Genomic DNA, 15,292 nt, shown 5'->3' on the forward strand with positions numbered 1-15,292 from the left:
CAAGCTAGAGTCATCTGAGAGGAGAGAGCCTTAATCAAAAAAAAAAAAAAAAGTCTCCATAAGCTAGTAGGACATTTTATTAATTAGTGATCAATGTGGGAGGGCACCGCCCATTGTGGGTGATACCATCCCTGGGCTGGTGGTCCTGGGTTCTATCAGAAAGCAGGGTGAGCAAGCCAGGGGAAGCAAGCCAGTAAGCAGCATCCTCCATGGCCTCTGCATCAGCTCCTACCTTCAGGTTCCTGCCTTATTTGAGTTCCCGTCCTGACTTCCTTTGATGATGAACAGACATGGAAGTGTAAGTGGAGTGCACTCCTTTCTCCCCAAGTCGCTTTTGGTCATGGTGTTTTGTCACAAGCAGTAGTAACTCTACTAAGACACCGATGGTGACTAGGCCTAGTGATGACAGGTGGACTAAATGAGGTGTCAGATGTCTACAAGGCACCCTGCAAAACGCCCGGTGGAGAGCATCCAATAAACACTAATTAAGTGCCATATGTCCTCTCTGGGGAGCTCTTCTAGCTGCGTAGCTCATGCCGGCAGAAGTGGGAGACCCACTCTGTCAGCTGATGCCTGTCAAGTGTCCCCCTAGAGACAGCAGAGAAGCTCACAAGGACTCCCTGGGTGTGCTGTATCATGTTACTGGGATAGCAGAGGGGCAAGCACTTTATTAATAATGGCTTGCACTTTTATAATCACTGTGTAGATGTCCTCTCTAGTTCCTTCTAGAAAGCAACAAGCCCGTGTTGTTGTGGACAATGTGTAGTCACAGCGTGCCACTTTAAATCGTTCCAGTCTCGGGACAGTTCGTTCCAGTCTTGTGATGCAGACGGCAGTATCTTCAGCGGGCGATTAGTCAGCCTGTGGTTGATTCATCCACACAGCACATTAAGCAAGAAGAAAGGATCTCAGAGACATCCTACAGACCAAGTGTCACTCAAACAGAGGGCACGGCTTTCTGCAATGAGACGGGAAGCTGTTATGGCCCGCTTTTAAGTTGATGTCTAAGTTTGTTTCTTTCTATGGGTTCTGGTTAATCCTCTCTCCTTGACGTGCCTGTTTATCCTTTATTAATAGATGTACCCGTTTTATGTGTATGCGTTCTTGCCTTCAAGTATGTAAGCCATCCTGTGCATATCTAATGCCCTTGGAGGTCAGAAGAAGACATCAGATTGCCTGGAACTGGAGTTACAGATGGTTGTGAGCCCACATGCGGGTGCTGGGAATTGAACCCAGTCCGCTGGTAGCACAGCCAAGTGCTCTAAGCCACAGATCCATCTCTCCTGCCCCTTACCATGGCTGCCTTTCTTTCCTTTATGTCCATTTCTCCTTTATTTCTATTGGATAAAGATTCTTCACCAAAATTTCAGAAGTTGTCTGCAGGGCAGATTTACAGAGGTGTTTATTGAGGTCAGGTTCTCGGCTAGGTCTCCTTCTGTATTTGAGGAACTCACAGTCCAACGGTGGTAAAGAGAGGTCGAATCAGTTCAAAAGATGCTGACCGTGGTGACCGTAGTCAGAATGAAGAAAACAGGACATAGAGAAGAAAACTAGAAATGACGCAAGAGTCAGAGGACCGGCGGGAGGAGGGCTGCTCTGGTGCCTCACAGAGCTGTGAACAGAATGCCCCTTTGTCTCTGTAGAGCAGCTTAGACGAAGGTTTGATAGCCACACGATACCAGCCAGGCACAGAGTGACTTAACACCCGCACGAGGGGATGTTGGAAGTGGAAGTGGTAGCCCGAGGTTGTCTGTATGAAGTGGGTGATTACTGATCACCGTGGGAATCTCACATTGGCCACGGGGAGGGAATGACTTCTGGTTAAGGAGGAGGTCCATGGCGCCATCATTTGTCTACTTCTAGGCCGCCATAATTTCAGTGAGGAGTAACACTGCCGTTGACTAACCACCAGGGTCTGAACCTAGTGTGTACTTGAGTCCCTAACTTACTTCCCAGCATAGAACACAGAACACCCTGAGAATGTCAAAATACCTGGCACGATGGGACCCTGGCAGCACCCTGTTCACGGTGATCAGCACCACGGTGATCAGCAGCCACCCACTTCATACAGACAACCTCATGCCACTATTTCCACTTACAACATCCTCTCATGCGGGTATAAATCACTTTGTGCCTGGCTTGTATTGTGTGGCTATCAAACCTTTAGAAACTACAGTTGAAGCCGGGCAGAAATTCGTGCCTTTAATCCCAGCACTCAGAAGGCAGGTGGATCTCTGATTTCAAGGCCAACCTTGTCTACAGGGCACTTCCAGAACAGCCAAGGCTACTGTCTCAGTCAGGGTTTCTATTCCTGCACAAACATCATGACCAAGAAGCAAGTTGGGGAGGAAAGGGTTTATTCAGCTTACACTTCCACAATGCTGAAGTCAGGACAGGAACTCAAGCAGGTCAGGAAGCAGGAGCTGATGCAGAGGCCATGGAGGGATGTTACTTACTGGCTTGCTTCCCCTGCCTTGCTCAGCTTGCTCTCTCATAGAACCCAAGACCACCAGCCCAGACACAGCACCACCCACAATGGGCTGGGTCCTCCCACCTTGATCACTACTTGAGAAAATGCCTTACAGCTGGGTCTCATGGAGGCATTTCCTAAAGGGAGGCTCCTTTCTCTGTGATAACTCCAGCTTGTGTCAAATTGATGCACAAAACCAGCCAGTACAGCTACCTAAAGAAACCCTGTCTTGAGCCCCACTCTCCTCACACAGGGCACTGGTCTGAATATGGCATAATATCATTAGGACTCAGTTTATCATTACGTTTTCTTCTTTCTTTCTTTTATTTTTTTGCTTTTTTTGTTTGTTTGTTTTTTAGACCAGTAGCATTTGTTAATACTAAGTCCCAGGTACCGTAAGTCTCTGGGCTATCTGTCTAGTCTCTGGTTGTAGGTCATCCAAGTGGTGTTGGGTATGGGTTCCATCTCAGACTGGGTTTAAGTCAGGTCAGTTATTGGTTGGTGATTCTCACAAGCTTTGTGCCACCATCGCCCTAGCATCTCATGCAGGCAGGACACCATTGCAGATCCAAGGGTTGTGGCTGGCTTGGTCTTTGTGTCTCATTTGGTAACATGCACTGTACCCTCCTATACCAAAGACACTAGAACAGTGGTTCTCAACCTTCCTAACGCTGCAATGGTTCCTAATAGGGTTCCTTATGTTGTGGCGGCCCAGACTATAAAGTTATTTTATTGCTACTCCATAACTAATTTTGCTACTGTTATGAATCATAATATAAATATCTGATAGGCAGGATATCTGATATTTGAACCCCAAAGAGGTCACAGCCTACAGGTTGAGAACGGTCGGTCGCACTGGAACCTAGGGGTAAAGGTTCCATGTAGGCACAAGCTTAATTTCTCCATGTTCAGGGAGTTGTGTAGGTGCTGTCCGCAGCAGTGAAGCCTTGCTGTCAGTGTGTGGGGAGTAGCCTACAGTCTTGGCCACAGCTGGGGTTGTTTAAGGATTCCCATGGGACCCCCTTGGCCAACAACTCAGTTAGATGTAACCCAGTCTTCCTACTGGAAGCTACGTTTGGTGACAAGAGATGGCCAACTAGGACCCTGTCTCCCTCAGTATTTGGCAATTTCACTGAGATTGCTTTCATGTATGTATATATTTTAGGAAGCTTCTACTGTATTAAGGTTCCATACTACCCGGCAGATGACCCTTAATTTTAGCTGTCTTTCCCTGTATTTCCTCCCTCAACCCCCCTTTTCCTCCTGCTCCTCATTTAGCCTCCCATTCCAACCCACCCATCCATCCATAACTATCTATTCTACATAGGAGTTTCCTCCACTCCCTTAATCTATACCTACCTCTGTGGTTCTATAGACTGTCTAGCTTGGCTATCATTGACTTAACAACACACATGTATAAAGTATTACATACCAGGTTTGTCTTTCTGGGTCTGAGTTACCTCAAAATGATTTTCTTCTAGTTTTGTTTTTTCATGGTGTCATTGTTTCTTTAAACAGCTGAGTAGTGCTCCATTGTGTAAATGAACCACGTCTTCTTTATCCATTCTTCCGTTGAGGGACATCTAGGTAGTTTCCAGTTTGTGGCAATGAATATAGTTGAACGGGTATCTGACAGGATGAAGCATTCTTTGGTTATAGGCCCGGGAGTGGGAGGGCTGGGTCTTGAGGTAGATCGATGGCCATCTTTCTGAGGAACTGATTCCCAGAGTGGCTGTACAAGTCTGTACTCCCCCAGCAATGGATGAGTGTTCCTTCCTCTTACTCCACATTCTCCACAGCCTGGGCTGTCACTTGTGTTATTGACCTGGGCCATTCTGACAGGAAGATAAAATCTGAAAGCAATTTTGATTTGCATTTCTCTGATGGCTAAGGATGTGGAACAATTTGTTTCTCAGCCATGTGATTTTCCTCTCTTGAGACATCTGTTTAGATCTGTACCCTGTTTTTAATTGGGTTGTTTTGTTTTATGTCTAGTTTCTTGAGTTTTTTTTTAAATATATTTTGGATTAGCCCTCTTATCAGACGTGTCATTGGTTTTTTTGTTTTGTTTTGTTTTGTTTTTTAATGTTTTTCTATTCTGTAGGCTGCTGCTTTGTCCAAATAATGGAGTCCTTTGCCGTGCAGAATCTCAGTTTCACAGGGTTGTTTCAGGATATTTGAGCCTGTTTATCCTTAGGCTGTGGCTCAGCCCATAGCATACACCTTTAATCTTTCTGGTTGGAATACAGACATACCCTTAGCACCCACCTTTAATCCCAAACAATGAAGGTAAAGTTAGTTTGTAGAAGGAAGCACCCGTGTGTGAAAGTGAAGTCTAATTGAGAGGCAGACCAAGTGACAAAGTCAGAAAGAAATTTGACAGAATAGGATATGCCTAACTCAGGAGAAGAGAGAGGAAAGGGAAGCTCCTTAAGGGAGAGACAGACAGTACAGGAGAGGAGAGGAGAGTACAGCCTAGTAAAACAGTAGAGCTCCTGGTGACAGGGCAGTACAGTTGAGAGGGAGAGTGGAGTAGCACAGAGAGGGAGAAGGAGGCGGTTTTACCGAGAGAGTTTCACAGAGAGATTGAAGAGAGATCAAGCTAGACACAGGTAAAGATAGAATGAGAAGGAGCCAGAAGATTAGCTTGCTAGAGTTAGTTTGAGGCCAAGCAGAGCAGTTCAGGAGAGGTCTTGAGAGAGAAGCCAGATTGAATAAATCAGCTGGGAGAGGAGTTTGAGCAGAATAACTGAGTTGAACCAGCCAGCCAGAGTTCAGAAAGAAGAAGAAAGGGTGAAGTTTTTCAGCACAAGTCTCAGAGGCTGAAGACATTTTACACCTAGATTAGATTGTGCAAGCACTAGAAGCTTCCAGGACTAGGCCTAGGTTAGCAGATGGAGGCAGTAAGCCTCCAGACAGCAGTTACTACAGGAGAGTAAAGGTTACTTTTACATGGTGTCCCATTTATTAATTGTTGATCTTAATGCCTGTGCTAACAGTGCTCCATTTAAGAAAGTCTTATCCTGTGTCAATGTATTCGTGGCTGTTTCTACCTTCTGTCATGTTTAGTGTATCTGGTTTTATGGTTAAAGTCTGATCCATATGGAGTTGATTTGTGCAGGGTGATAAGCCTATTTGTATTTTTGTACATGCAGACATCAAGCTTAATCAGCACCATTTGTTGACGATGTCTTTTTCCAGTGTGTATCCTTGGCATTTTTTTTTTTTCTAAATCAGAAATCAGGTGTTGGTAGATGTGTGGATTTATTTCTGGATTTTTAGAAGTCTGTGTTTTTAAATTTATTTATTTTATGTATGTAAGTACACTGTAGCTGTCTTCAGACACATCAGAAGAGGACGTCAGATCCCATTACAGAGGGTTGTGAGCCACCATGCAGTTGCTGGGAATTGAACTCAGGACCTCTGGAAGAACAGTCAGTGCTCTTAACCATTGAGCCATCTCTCCAGTCCATATTTCTGGATCTTTAATTGCATTGATCATCGTGTCTGCATTTGTGTCCGCACCATGCTGGTTTACTACTGTAGCTTTGTAGGACGATACTTTGTAAAGGTCTGGGAGACAGCCAGTGTCTTCAAGCCCTGGATTGTTAGCCTGGGCAGGTGCTGCGTCACCAAGTGCTATACATCTCTACGCCGTGGGATATTTTAAACGTCACTTGGTCTATTTTATTTTCTCATAATGTCAAACTAAATTTTATTATCTGAAACTAAGAAATATACCATAATTTAGGCATGCTGGGTTTCTGGTTGTAGGAAAAGCCCTAGCTATGATATGTAGAGTTCACGTGTTCCTCCAGCTGCACAGGGAAATCTGCCACATTCGCCATAGTTTAAAAAAAAAAAAATCCGCATCGATGTGCTTTTGCAAAGAGTGCTGTGTGCCCCATGTTCGAGCCTGCTGTTTTGCCTCTTTAAGTTCTAGTTCTTACCTCACCACAACCCTGTGCAAATGGATCCAACGTAGAAAGTTCTGGAGAGAAACTTGGGAATGGTGAGCAGTTCCATGATTCCACCCTCGTCCATCCATAAGCCTTGTTTGAAAGTGTTCGTTGATGTTTGTGCTAGGCTTTGCGCAAGGATCTAGAATTAAAAGTGTCAGATCGAGTTCTTACCTTGTAAGCATGGAGACAGTTATCCTGTCTTTGAACTGACATGTAGAAATTGTGCATAAGTGTATAGGGTGCTGTGGGATATTTTGACAAATGTATACATTGTAGAAAAACTTGGGTAAATAAGATGATGAGTACCAGGTTCAAGTACATATCTTCTGACTATAAATCTTTGGATGTTTGTATTATGAGGGATGAATACGGGATTCTCTGTACGTGTCATGCACATGTCTGCTCCTAAGCTGTATCCCAGCCCCAACTCTTCTCTTTTCCCATTAAAAAACCTATTCATTATCTTTATTTTATATACACTTTATTTATATAAACATGCTTCCATATAAACACTCTTACAAGACTGTTTTGCCTGCATGGGTGTCTATGTATCTATCATGTGTATACATGATGCCAAGGAAGCCAGAAGACAGTGTTGAATTCCCTGAAACCGGAGTTATAGACACACAGGAAGGAACTGGGTTCTTTTCAGGAATAACAAGTGCTCTTAACCACTGAGCCATCTTTCTAGACCTTCCTCCTCTATAATTGCTGGCTGAGGCCTGAGGCATACAATCCCTAGAACTGGAGTTACACAGGAGGGTGTAACCCGACCAATGATGTGGGCACTGGGTACCAAAATCCATTCCTCTGCAAGAGTGCTCTCTTAACTGCTGGAGTATCTCTTCAGCACTCTCAGCTGGCCTGTCATTCATACAGAGGCGGGGCAAGGCTGGCCTGTCATTCATACAGAGGAGGGGCAAGGCTGGCCTATCATTCATGCAGAGGAGGGGCAAGGCTGGCCTGTCATTCATACAGAGGTGGGGTATGGCTAGGGAGGGACCGCCTGGAGGAAAACTCTGAGGCAGGGAGACAGCTCTGTCAGTAAAGGGCCCTCTGCAAACACGAGAACCTGGATTCTTTTCATTAGCGTTCACAGGAAAAATTCGTGCAGACACATGGTTCTCCAGTCAGTCCTGGATAGAGAAGTGGGGACAGGTGGATTCCAGAGCTGGGTGGTCATCCAGCCTAGCAGAATCAGTGACCTCCATGCTTAATGAGAGACTCTGCCTCAAAAAATAAGTCGAGAGAAAATGAAGAGGACATCGATGACATCCATGCTCATTCATGCACACACACACACACACACACACACACACACACACACACGGGGTGGGGGGTTGGGAGAGACACACAAAGAAACATTTTTACCTAAGGAGCTTCCTTCTAATGGTATTTATTTTTAAAACTAATACCCCTGTATGTTATATCACAAATGATTTTCATAAATACATTATAGCTCATCTAGTCGCAGATTTTACCAACAAACCACCCTGATCAGTGGGGTCTGTTTGTTTACCCACAAACCGTATTCTGAGGAAAATGGTTTAGAGCAGTGGTTCTCAACCTTCCTAATCCTGTGACCCTTTAATGTTGTGACCCCCCCACACACACACACCATAAAATCATTTCATTGCTACTCTATAACTGTAATTTTGCTACAGTCATGAATCATAGTGTAGATATCTGCTATGTGAGCCCACAGGTTGAGAACCACTGGTTTAGAGGATGGCGTCTGGAGGAAAAGCTTCAAGTGCTGACCTAGCGTTTCATATGTCAAAAGTGGAATTAATCTCCACGTACATTTTAAATTTGCACTGATGCCCTGTAATGCTTTAAGTAGTTTACCATTATAATAATGAAGGTTCCAGAAGCTGTGCTCTGTCTAATAAAAGGTCTAGTGTGCCTGGCTAACAGGAGAAATAGTAAATAAGGTCATCAAAGCCCAGGCTGGAGAGGCAGCTTGACACTTACGAGCACTGGTTATTCTTCTCCCACAGGTCCTAAGTTCGAATCCCGGCACCTATGTGGCAGCTCACAACTGTCTGTAGCTCAGGTCCGAGGGAGCTGATGCCCTTTTCTGACCTCCATAGGCATTATGTACATGTGTACAGACACACATGCAGGCAGAAATAAAGAAAACGTTCAGATGAAAACAGCAAAGCAAACAGCCAGGCATGGGGTGGGGTTGCAGACAATACGTGGCTGACTTCACAGGCAACAGTCAAGATAAAAGTTGTTGGAGCAAAACACTCCACGGAACATTTGGGTTGAACCAAGAAAGAAGGAATTGTTTTTCTAATATGTCAAAGCACTTTGGACTTGGCGAGGTTGGTGTTTCTGGCGGGAGCGGGCACATGGAAGAAACAGCATATCAGCTAAGTGTGACCCTTGGTGACGTCATACACCCTCCCTTCCATCTACTGCATCTTCTGAACAACCCGCCAGCAAGGGAAATTTTCCTCACTTAATTTCGTGGTTTGTTTCCCCAAAGAATTGCTATGTTTGTACTCAATAAACTGACATCCATGCAGTTTTACTATTGTAAGTTGGCACACGTGTATTTCACAGTGCCGATGACATCCATGCACCTTTGCTATTGTAAGTTGGCACACGTGTATTTCACAGTGCCGATGACATCCATGCACCTTTGCTATTGTAAGTTGGCACACGTGTATTTCACAGTGCCGATGACATTTTACAGCTGTGAGTTTGGTTCCGTGTGACGTCAGAGATAGAACACGGTCCTTCCCCAGGAATTTGAAGTCCAATTGGAAGACAGTTGTACTCATGTCTAACTTCACGCACCATGACGATAGCAGGATCATCCTGGATAGCCGGGAATCCTTCAGCCTCGTATCTGTAAGCAGCCCTCCTACCTTGGCAGAGGAGGATCGTGAAGCTAGAAGGCCTGTGGCAGGGAATCCACCAGAGGGGGGGGGGGCGAGCTTCTAGAAAGAAGAGCTGATCAGCTCTCAAGAATTAAGGCAGAGAGCTAGTGAATGTGCTGGACTGTCAGTGTAGCATAGAGCCTTACTGGGTCACTGGGACGGGCGAGGGCAGGAGCGGTAGAGTGGACTGAAGGTTTCAGAAGAGTACAGATGTCTCCGAAAGCTATAGAGGATTTCAGGTTGAGTTCAGGGAAGGTTTTCCAAAGTCCTTAGAACATGTTTGTGCACTCGTAGGCAAATCCACTGAGAGGAAAGGAGGAAAAACCATGAGATGCATGAGGCCATGTTGACAAGGCCTAGAGCAAATTACACAGAGGTAGAAGTGCTCAGGAATGGAGGAGAAGACGAGACCTGTGCACAGATATTTGTGAATATCCATGGGGAGCTTCTGTAGCAAGGCCTTCAGTGGAAACCTCATAATAAAGTCATGTTGGTCTCTTCTGCTGTTGGTGTTCTGAGCTCCAAGGAGAGCCCTTCCCAGACTTTAGGGGGTACATAGGCTGTGTGATGCTCGAAGTTAGTCTTAACTACCAGAAGACCCCCAAGTGAGACACGAGAACGGAGTTCAATGCAAACACAAGAGGTTTATTTTCCGGCATGTTGGACCCGACCTTCAATCAGCCCCTTATGTTGAGTGACTGGAAGGCGATCCCAAATGGCTGTAACAAGCAGTTTTTATACTTTTTAGGGGTACAGGTTACATCAGCAAGGTTACAATGTAAACTTATTGGCTAAGCATATTGACCTTTGAATCTATTGGCTAGCAAGCATATGATATGCATTCGAACTCTGTGACCAGAGGGTCAGGTGACTATCAGTACATTCTTTGGATTTTCAAGAATGTCCCTGCTCTTCCTGAGAACTGTGGGTGGAGAATGGAACTTGGCCTAGCCTTGACCCGAGGCGGGAAGCTGGTACTTGGCCTAATCTTGATCTGAGGTGGTGGGTGTAAACCTGGGAAAGCCCCTAGGGTCCCCATAACCTACCTACTTTCTACCATGCCAAGCTTTTTAATAGCTCTTACACTTTAGTAAGAACTAGGGTCCTTCAGCTGTCTTCCTGAGAGCTGCTGCTAACCCATGCACAGCAGGGCAGCCCATAGTCAGGGCACAGCTTCCTGGCCCCTCTCTCCTAGTATCTACCTAGTCTCTGCTTGAAAAAGCCAACACCACATGGGGCTGGAGAGATGGCTCATCAGTTAAGAACACTGTCTGCTCCTCCAGAGGACCTGGGTTCAATCCCCAGCACCTGTACGACAGCTCACACCTGTCTGTAACTCCGGTTCCCAGACTTCCAACACCCTCATACAGACCTACCTGTAGGCAAAACATCAATGCACAGTTTTTTAAATAAAAAGGAAGAAGAAATATCCAACCATAAGGTTGCCCCTCAAGCAACCTGCTCTAAACATTCTTCCAGCTCGCCGGTGTTGTCTTTCTCATCCTTCTAGACCCCATTCAAACATCACTTCCGTCTAAACAGTTTGTATTCCCAGACCCCAGTCCAAGGCCAGTGAGAACCTAAGTCTTCTCAGATGTGTGAGCCACAGTTGTAGCTGATTTACTGAGCCAAGCAGGGAGTTGGGTGTGAAACAGGCATGGAGGGGTGCTTTGGACCACTCCGTCTGCCCTTTAGCAGTTGTTTATAACTTGAAGTAGATGTTTGTATTGAACTGTTAGTTCTTGATGCACAGAAAGTTGGTATTTTTCTTTTTCTTGTAGGTGGTTCTGGAATGGAGCCGTGATCAATACCATGTTTTATTTGATTCCTACAGAGACAACATTGCTGGGAAATCCTTTCAGAATCGGTAAGAGAAGAGTCATTTTGTAGAGGACCTGTTATTTAAGTTTAAGTAATAAGTCATGTATTAAATATGGTGGTTAGTTAAAGAGATCTTTCCAGGTTGTTTATGGCAACACAAAACACACCTCTCACCTTTGAGGCAAATATAGGTAGCCAGGAGCATGGATTCTAACTGTGCCAAGTTATATGCTCCTATTTGGAAATGGTTCATGAAGTTTTTATAGTTATGTAGCAAGAGCGCCATAAATGTATTTTTTCAAAAACATCAGGTAAGTAAGTGGGTGTCTTAGTTAGGATTTTATTACTGTGAAGAGACACCATGACCATGCCAACTCTTAGAAAGGACAACATTTCATTGAGGCTGGCTTACAGGATCAGAGGCTCAGTCCGTTATCCTGGCAGAAGCCCTGGCACTGTGCAGGCAGACACGGTGCTGGAGACGGAGCCCAGAGTTCTGCATCTTGATCCACAGGCAGCAGGCTCAGTGACATAAACGATCTTTCTATAACATGTTTGTATGTTGTTTGCTTTTAAAAAACTATATACATTAGTGAATGGTATAAAAAAACAAGTGGTAAAATTGTTCACGCCCTAATTTACCACTGCATTGCTTAAAGGGAACAGAATAGGGAGATTCTGTGTATAAATGCTGGTGATGAAGCAGAGCAGTTATTAGCCTGATCTTACGTTGGACCCTTGAGTACACACAATGCCTTTTAGTTCTCTAGATCAGTGCTTCTCAACCTGTGCATCATGACCCCTTCAGGGGTTGACTAACATATCCTACATATCAGATATTTATAATATGGTTCATAATAGTAGGAAAATTACAGTTATGAAATAATGAAATAACTTTATGGTTGGGAGTCACAACCACATGAGGAGCTCCATTAAAGGGTTGCAGCATTGAAGCACTGTTCTAGATGATGTTCACCTTAACTGCATGGTGATTATTTAATTAAGGAAATGTCCTTGGGCAATTCAGTAACAAGTTCAACTAGCCATCTTTTTCATGGTAACTCTTAGTTCTTTATAGAGCAGACAATAGCATGATTACTCGGACTTAGTTCTATTTATTCGTCAATGAACACAGTGATCTTCTCATCCCAAGGAAAGCAAACAATAGTACTTATTAGTAATGACAGCATTTGCATCTTCAGGTTTATAGAACTTGCTTCCAATATGGAGACATTAGCAGTCTTTGTCATTAGGTTCGGTCCCATCTCTGCAATCACATTTGTCAATATTACTAAAGATGATAAATAAAATGTATCGACATTTGGCATATCTGCCAGAGACCGTTGGTTTCCAGTGGGTGATGTTACGGAATCTTGCATTAATAATTGAGTTGTTCAATGTGCAAGAAAGGCCAATAGGTTTTAATGTAAGAATTCTGGAGTTTTCAGGTTCCACACAGCAGCTAACCCTTACGTTGCTATGGCTGACTTGAGTTTAGTGTCACAGTATAAACTGTTGTCTGGAAAGGCTATTAAAAGATGCCCCTCCCCATGTCCTTCCTTGTGAGCGGGAGTTTTCTCCAAAAATCCTTCCCTTTTGGTTGGCTCACCAAACCATCCTGTGTAAACAGATTGAAACTGGGAGCTATACGATGCTAGCTAGCTTGATTCTGTTAAATGGAACAGAAAACTTCAGAAATCACTGGAATGCATCTCTCTAAATTTTGATGGGATTTCCTAGAAAATATGGTGTCTGGGTTTCACAGATGGATCTGTTGGTAAAGTGCTTGTAAGTTCTGGTCCCCAGAACCCAGGTCAAAGTAGCCAGGTAATCCCGGGGCTGGGAAGGCGGGGGTGAGCACATGCTTCCTGGCAACCAGTCTAACCTATTCCATAAGCTCTAGGCCAGTGAGACTCCTTGTCACCTGAGGAATTAGATGACCCTGGAGAGTGTCCTCCAGCCTGTGTGCGCACATACCTACCTCCTCCTCCACACATACAGAAGACCATGATAGTTTCATTGTTTTGGTCCCAAGGCTCAAACCCTTATGCTGGCAGAGCAGCCATTTTATTCCCCTTTGCCCCTCAAGAAAATCGTAAGCCATAAACATCAACATGTTAGGAAGCTCATAGCTTTAAGCTGTCTTTTCCCACTGCAAATAAGGAAGCCATGAGTAACTATAAGCAAAGCTCCTGTAGGCCCCGATGGCTCTCAGTGTTGAGGCCAGCAGACCCACGTAAGGCTGAGAAACATTCCCTAACTACAGTGGTGGTTAAACTTTACATGCTAGCAGAGTGTGAGCAAAGCGTAGTGTTGTTGTTTTTTCCTCCCCACCCCAGAGCTTCTGAGTCTACTGGTCTTAGAGTTTCTCTGAGAATTGAGTTTCTAACCAGTTTCCTGATGGTCCTGAGGCTGCCGGCCTGGTGACCAGTGCTTCAGGAAAGGATTCATCATGATGTGTCACTTCCCTGCCTCTCTGTCTTGCCCTTCCACAAGGTGATTCTCCCACCCCACCTTCACCCCTGCAAAACACTCCAAAGTGATCCTCCTGAACTCGTACATTTATGGAGCACCTACTGTGTACCTTACTGTGGGCTGCACGTTGGTGGCACACAGACCAGTAAGTCTCTGCTGTGAGGAAATCCAAGACTTTTAGGAGAAGAAAGATAAGCTGTTAGGAAATACAGATTTTTGAATTCAGTAAGTTTTTTAAAAATTCATTATTTGTCTTAACTTCAAATTATATGTATATGTGGTTGTATTGGGGGTTGTATGTGTGAGTGCAGTGCCCACAGAGGCTGAAGAAGGGCATTGGATTCGTGGAGCCGGAATTGAAGGGGGTCAGGAACTGAGTGATACAGTCAGTCAGGTCTTCCGGGAGCAGTGCATGCTCCAGGCTTCTGAGCCCAAGGTCAGCGGCTTTCATCAAATACTCTTGTTTTCTTTCTAAGGGATTTTTCGTTTTGTTTGAGACAGGGTCTCATTATTAGCCTGGAACTTGCTGTGTAGCCTGGGCTGGCCTTGAACTCACAGATCCACCTGCTGTACTCCTGAGTGCAGTGATTGAAGATGTGCACCTCCCCCCAGCTCACTAGAGTTTAAAAAAAAAAAATGATCTCAATATGTAGCCCCGCCTGGCCTCGCATTTAGATTCCTGCCTCAGACTCCCAAGGGCTGGGATTGCAGGCTAAAACTTTGTGCTAAGGTTTCTTCCATTTTCAAGTTGCACTTCATACTGTAATGTTTATTGAAAGCTTTTATTCTTTTGCTGTTTTTTTTTTGTTTGGTTGGTTGGTTGGTTTGGTTGTTGGGGTTTTTGGGTTTTTGTTTTGTTTGTTTGTTTTGTTTTGTTTTTGAGACAGGTTTTCTCTGTGTAGCCCTGGCTGTCTTGGAACTTGATCTAGAGATCTGCCTGCCTCTGTCTCTCAGGCTCTGGGATCAAAGGTTCATGCAGCCACCACCTACCCCTGCTCTGAACGAAGAGGAGATCCCAGTCTGTGCGTCCACTCGTTGCTAGCACATGAATCATCCATTGCTCCTGATTTCAGGGCAGACATTCCTGGGGCACCATGTGTAAAGCATGGGTATCAAACCATTTTAAGTTCCTTTGCTGCTGCAGGTTGGGGGTCTGGGAAGTGACTGTTACTTTCAGGTAGTGATTTGAATACAATCACATGTGTGTCACCGTCCTTTTCATTCCGAGTCACAGGCGTCCTTCTCAAGTGGAAACCAAGATCATGGTCTAGTGACTATAACTAAAGACTCAGACTCATCTCTGCCATGCTTGGTAGAAAAACAACTGACTCAGGGCTGTGAGCCAGTCATGTGGGCTCCGTCAGGCTTTTCATTTAGCCTACGAGTTAAACATGTGATAACAGGCTCATTAGAAGAACCAGCATATAAATGACTTATGAACTTGAGTTGTTTTCCTCAGTTGAATATTTACCTATCTCTCTCTTTTTTTATTCTTTTCTTTTCTTTTTCTTTTCTTTTTTTTTCTTTTTTAAAAGATTCATGTATTTATTTCGTGTATATGAGTACACTGTAGCTGTGTTCAGACACACCAGAAGAGGGCATCAGATCTCATTACAGATGGTTGTGAGCCACTATGTGGTTGCTGGGAAGTGAACTCAGGACCTTAACCACTG

The 15,292-nt window shown here is 44.6% G+C and overlaps 1 protein-coding gene across 2 annotated transcripts in view; it reads left to right on the top strand.

Annotated features, from left to right (window-relative positions):
- The window catches only part of Gnptab (N-acetylglucosamine-1-phosphate transferase subunits alpha and beta), a 66,899-nt gene that overhangs the window by 10,600 nt on the left and 41,007 nt on the right, over positions 1-15,292 (top strand). For both annotated transcript variants that reach the window (XM_017595197.3, NM_001427158.1), the window contains exon 2: positions 11,105-11,190. In XM_017595197.3, the coding sequence (XP_017450686.2) occupies positions 11,105-11,190 (86 nt within the window). The remainder of the gene's footprint in view (positions 1-11,104; positions 11,191-15,292) is intronic.

The sequence above is a fragment of the Rattus norvegicus genome, chromosome 7 (assembly GCF_036323735.1).
Source record: "Rattus norvegicus strain BN/NHsdMcwi chromosome 7, GRCr8, whole genome shotgun sequence".
Lineage (NCBI taxonomy): Eukaryota > Metazoa > Chordata > Mammalia > Rodentia > Muridae > Rattus > Rattus norvegicus.